Source organism: Xenopus laevis, chromosome 3S, assembly GCF_017654675.1.
Source record: "Xenopus laevis strain J_2021 chromosome 3S, Xenopus_laevis_v10.1, whole genome shotgun sequence".
In the NCBI taxonomy this organism is placed as follows: Eukaryota; Metazoa; Chordata; class Amphibia; order Anura; family Pipidae; genus Xenopus; species Xenopus laevis.
The window spans coordinates 84,542,680-84,551,402 of NC_054376.1; the positions used below are offsets into that span (position 1 = coordinate 84,542,680).

The 8,723-nt window shown below is 36.8% G+C and overlaps 1 protein-coding gene across 2 annotated transcripts; it reads right to left on the reverse strand.

The window, feature by feature from the left end:
- Nucleotides 1–325: 325 nt before the first annotated feature.
- LOC108705468 (G-protein coupled receptor 61) lies at nucleotides 326–5,826 on the reverse strand. Of its 2 annotated transcripts, none has more exons than XM_018242349.2 (2): nucleotides 5,670–5,826; nucleotides 326–2,137 (listed from the first exon to the last, which is right to left on the reverse strand). In XM_018242349.2, the coding sequence occupies exon 2, from the start codon at nucleotides 2,061–2,063 to the stop codon at nucleotides 693–695; it is 1,371 nt and encodes a 456-aa protein (XP_018097838.2). In that variant the 5' UTR covers nucleotides 2,064–2,137; nucleotides 5,670–5,826; the 3' UTR covers nucleotides 326–692. The 2 variants fall into 2 exon arrangements, with proteins under 2 accessions (XP_018097838.2, XP_041444513.1); XM_041588579.1 differs by lacking the exon at nucleotides 5,670–5,826 and adding an exon at nucleotides 4,205–4,267.
- Between the last annotated feature and the right edge of the window lie 2,897 nt (nucleotides 5,827–8,723).

Consider the following 8,723-nt stretch of genomic DNA (forward strand, 5'->3'; position numbering starts at 1 on the left):
CTATTTCATAAACATTTATATTATCTTTCATCTTTATTGGAATACGGTCAGATTGTACAGATTAGAAGCATTAAAATTAACTATTGGCACTTCTGTTTTGACTGTATTGTGTATGATACACCTCATTTTAGTTTGTTCCAAGGGCCAGGCCATCTAGTTGTTTGGCTTTTTCTGTAAGTCACAAAGTACAAGTGAAGTACACGTCAGTCTTCAATATAAACCATCAGTTTTAGGACCGAACTGCAAAATAGAATATTAAAAAATCTACAGGTATAGGATAACTTATCAAGGAGCCAAATGTTTAGACTGATTCAAATTGTTGGAAAGCCATTTCCAACAGTCCATATTGCGCAAATATCTCAAATGTATTGAAATTATTTCCAGTAGTAATAAAATGGTACCTTGTACTTAATCATAACATAGCTGCACCAATCCATATCAGGTCCCAAGCATTCAACTTAATATATACCATACCTGTGTATTAAAAACTTTTGATTTTTACATTACATCAAATTTGAACAGTTGTGGAAAATTAAAACTTTGATCTTTCTTCTAGCTAATATTGTCTGTGTGAAGTAGCAAATGCATATAAACCATTCGATTTACACATTAATTAATTTCCAATTAAAGGGCTGGTGTACTATAGATGTTTTCCTCTTCCTCACTCTAAATGGATGTATACTCTAATTTTTTTATTTTTGTCTGCTTTTGAACTCTACCTTAGAATCTTGTTCCAATAGCTCTGGTGTTTCCTCCAAAATTTGCCCTGGTATTCTGAAACTAAGGGTGCTTTGGTTAACAAGTAACTTAGAAGTTGAAGATGTAGGAAAACTGTTCCTTCTATCCACCACACAACTAGTCCGCTGAAGAAATTGGAGGAAGTTTTCCTCTTCTGAGCCCTCACGGCTGGAAAGTCCAAGCTCTTCATCAAGAGACTGTTTTAGGAAGCACTTTGGTATCTGAGTGAGCTCAGCTCTTATTTGTCTGTTTAGACAGCCATAAAACAGGGGATTTACAGTGAATGTTGTGTATGCAAGCCATCTTACTATGTTTTCCCACTTGTCCTCTACATTGTAATCAGTCCTTAAAGCACTGTGCACATGAAAAACAAAATAAGGCAACCAACACATAATAAATTGACCCCCAGTTACTATAAGAGTAAAGGCAGCCTTGGCACCCCCGACAGTTCTGTTTGATGATACTAGGTGTGATCTAATACCTGTCATAATATTTGTTTGACTTCCATTAGAGTTAGATCTTTGACGTGGACTTCCTGCCCATGAGGGTAATGGCCCTTGCTGTAGAGCTGCTATTCGTGCCACTTTAAAGACATTGCAATAAACAGTCAGTATGATAAGAAGAGGCACAATAAAATACATTATAAGAAAGAATGTCACAAATGCTTTCCTGTAGTGTCCTAAATTCCTCTGCATTGAGCAGTGAGTAACATTCATAAGGCTAGCATTGTTGGGGTTGGTACCATCCACATGTGTAAATCCAAGAAAGGGTACGATAGATGTCAAAGATGATTGAATCCAAATAAACACCAAGACTGAGATTGCCAGACGTAAAGTCATCTTCACTTCATATGCCATTGGGTGAACTATGTAGTAATAGCGTTCTATGTTTATAGCAGAGATGGTAAGGATGGATGCACTGTTAAAGCAAACCTCCAATGAAGCATATGATTGACAGAAGGAATCTTCGTATCTCATGCTTAGTGTACTTTCCATAATACCCAGCGGCATAACTGTAAGGGCTGCCAATGTATCTATAACACAAAGGTGTATAACAAATAGGAATTTCCGAAGTCTGGGTGTTTTAATAATCACAACAGCAACTGCCACATTTCCAGCCAATGCAACCATATCCAGAATAATCATGAAAAACAGCCCTATATACTGTGGCGTGCTACTATGAAGCAGTGCACTTTGAGTGTCTTTGAGTCGGGATAAGGTCTGAGATGATATATTTCCACTGCTATTAAGAGGCTGAATATGTAAATACAATTCCTCCATTCCTACCCTGGTAACAGGGGAGCCAGTGTTTTCACTCTTCTGCATATGCCATAAAATGTTTAATAGTCTGTCTTTGTTGAACCCCAAACAAGTGAAGCTGGGAGATGGTAGACAAAGTCCTGAAATACATATTAAGGATCTGTTATAACAATGACTCATAAAAGTGATTTTATGTATTGCAAAGTAAAACTTTGAATAACCTGCCATTCTTGTGCAGTAATGTTACCAATTACAGTATAGTGCCAGCCATATGGTATTTGTTTACTCCTTAAAGGAGAAGGAAAGCTACGGAGGCATTTTATTGCCAATAGATTAGCTGCAATAATGCAAGCTAGAATGCTATATTTATTCTGTAGAATGTTTTACCATACCTGAGTAAACAGCTCTAGAAACTCTCTGTTTAAGATAGGAGCTGCAGTATTAATGTGGTGTGACATCACTTCCTGCCTGAGTCTCTCCATGCTCTGGGCTCAGATTACAGTAGAGAAGGGAGGGGTGGGGGGAGAGGAGCAAACTGAGCATGCTCTTGCCCAAGGCAATGAGGTTTAAGCTGAAGGCAGGAAGTCTGATACAGAAGCCCATGTGTACACAATAGAAGGAAAGAAGTCAAAAGTGTTTCTTTTGACAGAGGACTCAGAGCAGCACTACTTTGGGGGTTTACTGGTATATTTAGATGGACCTCTCTGATAAGGCTTACTTAGTTTTAACCTTTCCTTCTCCTTTAAGTACCGTAATGTAAGCTGCTCATTATTTGTCACCTATGTAAAGATCACAGAGCAAATGTGAAAGTAAGTGCTAAAATATGGACAAAGAAATCAAAATTCTTTTTAAAGGGGTTGTTCACCTTCAAACCCCTTTTTTTCAGTTCAGTTGGTTTCAGATATTTCACCAAAAAAAATATTCTTTCCAGTTACTTTTGTATTTCTAATATTGAAGTGTAAAGTTTAATTTTTAACATTCTAAAGTAGCACTGGGAGAGGGGAATCTTTAACTGTTTTAAATTTATACATTTAATTGATACATTTATCTGTTGCCCTGCTGAACAGAATCCCTGAGTTTCATTAAAGGGGTTGATCACCTTCGGGTTAACTTTTAGATGTTGAGTGTGATATTCTGAGACAATATGCAATTGGTTTTCATTTTTTATTATTTTGGTTTTGAATAATTTAGCTTTTTATCCAGTTTTATCCAGTTTTCAATTTCAGCAATCTGGTTGCTAGGATCCAAATTATCCTAGCAACCATGCATTGATTTGAATAAGAGACCAGAATATGAATAGGAGAGGGCCTGAATAGAAAGATGACTAATAAAAAGTAGCAATAATAACAAATTTGTACAGAACATTTGTTTCTTAGATGGGGTCAGTGACCTGCATTTGAAAGCTGGAAAGAGTCAGAAGAAAAAGGCAAATAATTTAAAAACTATAAAAAAAAGTAACAGCGCGGTATGAGCAGCATTTTTTTTCAGTTTCAGCTGTTAGAATTGATACAGTAGTTGCTAATATTCCAGATACTGCTGATAAATGTATCAACTACTTGTATCAACTAAATGTAGCAAATTGTAACAGTTCAGAATCTGCTCCTGGACACTGAGCTGCCAGACTAAGACTCCAGAGACAGGAACATTAAACTTTAAACTTACATTTTGGGGGAAACGGTAATAAATAAAAGATGGATAGCAATTGAAAAAAGTCTTTATTTATGGTGAACAATCTGAAAACAACTGAAGTGAAAAAGGTGAATAACCCCTTTAAACATTGTATTTGTAGTTCTGGAACCAGGGCATGGTTTCTTAAACTGTGAGGCCATTCTCTGTTGAACATTATAAATTTTATTGAGCATGGCCCACTTTACTTTTATGTATCAATTATCGGTTGCGTTTTTGTATGCAATATTCAATGTACAGTATACACCCATTTATTGTATAGTGTTGCAGCATATATATATATATTGGCACTTTATAAAGGAATGTTGATTATTATAATATCACTTGAAATCTGCTGAGGCCCTAGTCGGATCCTTGCTTTGCATACATGGCAGTATCTCACTAACAGCTCCTTTTAAAAGAGAAAAAAAAGATCCAAATATATTGTGCATGGTTGTGAAAGTCCCACAATAGATGTGTTACTACATTTATCAGAAAGGAATTCCCTTTAAATTGCCTTTTGTTTCTTTTTTTATACTTACTCTAGTTTTTCGAGATTTGTAAAACACCGAGGATGGAAACAGTCAGAATCTGAAAATCCGGCATCTCAGACCTGCCGAAGTTAATATATAAGTCAATAGGAGAGGTTCCTATTCTATTTGGAAATTTCTGTGGTCTGTGCTGAAATTAGCCTGAAAATTCAACTTTTTTGGACTTTTCGGGCAAAAATCCAAAAAATTCTGACTTTTGGGTAAAAAAAATCAGAAAAAAACATACTATTCGGATTTTCGCTCTATTTTACTGAGTTTCCCCCGAGCTTTTTAAATAATAAATAAGGTGAAATTGTGGATTCTAGTTTGCTCTGAGTTTTTTAAATAAAATTATCAGAAAAATTCGGATTTCAATAAATAACCCCCTTAATATGTTTCAATTTTTTTTTTACTAAGGTCCATTTTACCTATAGGGCCGATTTTTTTAAAATGAGATTGGAGCTTATCACAGAAAAACCCACCCACTTTCTATTCATTCCCATGGAATTTTAAGAAGCATATTTACCAGTGAGTGAAAGTTAGAGTGCACCATTTGAAATAAAAACACTTCTAAAAGTCCAAAAGGAATGAATGGAAAGTGGGTGATTATATTTATATATATATATATATTATATATATATATATATATATATATATATATATATATATATATATATATATATATATATATATATATATATATATATATATAGCAGTGTTTACAGATCTGTTTTAAACTGACAGGGAAAGGAGAGAAATACAGAAACTTTAAAAGAAATTTAAAGTGGGAATACAATCACAAAAATAAACAAATATACAAACAAATATACTGTATAGCTGTGGCAGTAACCTATAAGAGCAATTTATTTTAATACTAATAGTTGATTTAATACTGTAGTGGTCCTGCATGAGGAATAAACTGGTACTATAAAGTATAGCTGTAATAGAAAGGTAAGGCATAGGGCTGATAATAGGTAGATAATAGTCATAATAGGAGATATACTGTAGAATACTGGAGAGTTCAAGCAAGGGGTTGTATTTGATGGCACTGCAGTGCAGAGAATAACTGGTAGGCAGCATTAGCAAATGGTATAAGAAGGGTTAACATGTAGGCAGAATTTGTAGCATGGCACTAGATGGTTCCACAGATGCTCTTAACTGCAGTGTATAATATATACTATATATTATATAATATCTTGCACTAGAAGAAACAGTATAAGGATAATAAAGGCTATTTAACTGTAGTGTGTCTATTTTATGCATATGCATTGCAAGATTTAAATGGCTGCTCCTGACAGCTTGTATAGCAGAGCAGATTGTGCACATCAAACAGCCCTGCTCCATATACTTTCCTCATATTATGTTTGGATTACAGAGCAATACACTGGCATATCTCTTCCTTTCCCTGTATTAAGACACTCCTCTGCACTCTGTCCCTGGTTTCAGGCAATGCAGTGTTTATCTGTACATTTCTCACCTCATTTTGGACCCTTAGTACCTCATACTCTTCAGCCTTTAGCTAGCAAAGCTGTGCCAGTAGTGTTGCAGCATCTTCAGCGTGCAGGAGTGCAAATGCATAGTGTTAGCGTTCATCACAGGCTCTGGCAGAGGAGGAGGCTGCAAGCTTCCATCTGATCAAACCTGACGTCAGGTGGCAGCAACTGACCTACGCTGTGCATACACTCCTTATGGAATGCAAGAACCAACAATAACAGTCTTTGTGGCAACTTATTTTACATTTGTTGCTAAGGAGAACAAATTCCATAATATGTGTGTGTATTTATGCTGATTAAAAATAATGTACAACACACGCACCTACACTTTGTGGCCACATGCACTTTGTTGCCCCAGCAGTCCTTGGATATTCACTATACTGTAACCAAAGATTGGTTGTGGGCTCTGTATAATATAATACATGTATGTTATGTTAGTATTTAGCAGAGATGTTATGAAATATATCTGTAATTGTAGGAATGGGTATACCAAAGGATGCTAGTACTGAATTTGAGATCCCAAATCCCGGTGTTTTTCAATGTAAATGGCAATTAAATCTGTATTATTTGTTTCCTTGCTGCCTTGAAATACCAATGCAAAAGTTCTACAGCTTTTTCCTATCAATACTATTATGTGTACGTAAGGTACCTAGAAAACATGGGAAAATGAGAAGAGTGCCCAAGTACCTGTCATGGGTATTGAATGTGGGCCCCCATGAATAACTGAACTGTGGCATAAGAATGGAACTATTCTTCCTATATAATATCACCTATTATTGGGTTATGTATAGTGAAACACATTTTTAATGATTTATACCTTAGGGCTCATACTGACGACTGCTCAAACGTGCTCCCCTGTCCTGAGTTCCCCCCACAACTGACTGCTTTAAAACGGAATGCAGGTTTGAGCACTGGTTAGTATCAGTTCAGTAACCATAACAATAAATTTGTACTCTTACAGATCATTTGTTTTTTAGAAGGGAGTCAGTGATGCCCATTTGAAAGTTTAAAAGAGTCAGAAGAAAAAGGCAAATAACTATAAAACTATGAAAAATATATAATGAAAACAATTGAAAAATTGGAATTGGCCATTCTATGACATCTTAAAAGTTACCTTAAAGTTGAACCACCCCTTTAAGATCGATTTTCAGCTGATGGGCCTCCCACCAAAGCCATGAGCACACAACCCATTCAACTGCATACCTGTATTCAACTTCTTTCAGTCACGACAAGCATGTGGGGGGGGGGGGGGAGGGACACTATTGGCACCTGCAGTTCACGGCCAGGAAAAAAATGGACTGAGCCAGTGGGGCCCCACATTTTTTTCCTAGTGTCCCACTGGCCCAGTACAACCTTGTGTTACAGCCATTGTTATCATTACTAGCAACCTATATCTAGTCAACCTGGTGATACATAGCTGTCTAAAGTCTACTTAGTTGAGAACACTGGTTCTCGATCTATGGTGCTAGCCCCCAGGGGTTTCAATTGAATGTTGGCTGGTGGCCAGAACACCTAAAATTCTGAAGACCAATAGTCTAAGGCAAGGGTCCCCAACCATTTATTTCCTGTGAGCCACATCTAAGGGATTGGTGAGAAACATGTTGCTCACATGTTCTGGGGAACACTGGTCTAAGATTAAAAAAACAAATGCACACTTATTGTCCAACTAGGAGTGTCAAAGTGCAGTTTATGCTAATAACCTGAAGTGTTCATGGCAGCCAGTAAATAAACAAAATATGCAATGTGTGTAGCATAAGTACCCTATGACCAAGGCAAGTGAGTTTTAGATAGTAATTCTGAAGTAGAGACTTATAATCATTCCATATATTGCTCATAACTAGATATGATAGTTCTAATGCACGAGTATACTGCAAAAAATTTTTGAAAGCTGGGCATTAAAATTGGTTTACAAGCAGCTGTTATATAATGTGTAATAACTTTGCTGGGGTTATACCATTAAGTGATTTTGTCTACAGAATCTATGTTAGTGACACATTAACTTTATTGATTTTATAAAGTACTAGTGTGTACAGTTTACTGTATGTCACTAGGTTGCCTGGCAGCATTATCAGGATATAAGTAATGGGATTTTCAAAGTGCCATTTTCACTTAAAATACTCCAATGGCATTCTGTGAATGTTTGTATGTATATGTAACTCTAATATGGTTACTGTCTTTTTAAATCGCAATTAACCCTTAGCATCCAGGGGCCCTGAGTCCCTTTTGCATATGAAAAGTACTGAGAACTGGGATTTTCAGGGCAGTGCCTCCACCTAGGGAACACTGAGGAGCACACCTCAGGGAACTTCCACTAGGACAAGTAAAATACAGTTTGCAATTGAAACAGATATAAACTTTATATAAATACAATAGTGGACTTTGGCAATATAATACACAATACACTCCTGCACTGGGGACATGTGGGACACTACCTAACTCATTATTAGGTACTTTCAACAAACGTAAGTATGGATGGAGCACATAACTCGCAAACTCTGCCACAAATAAATATTTATTGAATCACAACATGTTTCGGATCATAAGGATCCTTTTTCAAGTCACTTGAAAAACGATCCTTGTGATCCGAAACATGTTGTGATTCAATAAATATTTATTTGCGTCAGAGTCTGCGAGTTATGTGCTCCATCCCTACCTACATTTGCTGAAATTGTGGGTCTCCTGGTGTGGCCTGACTGGAGAGTGAGCACGATACACAGGTGAAGGTGACTGAACGAATTTGCTGAAAGCTCATTATTAGGTACCTTACTGTTTCTCCAACATAGTCCTTTTTCTTATCAAAGTCCCAATCCTCTGGAAGGAGTTAATAACCACACAATTAAGTTCAAATAGAATGTCCCTTCCCCAGAGCTCTTATACCCCAGGTAGCACTACCTATCCCAAAAGTACATCTCCCTTTGGAACATAGCTGCCGCTTCCACGTAGCAGGTAAATGCACAAGACCTGTCTTCAAGTTGGGGCCCCACGCTTGTATCCTTGTAAGTATCCTCCCTTGGGCTCACTCACAGGGATGCTCTCAG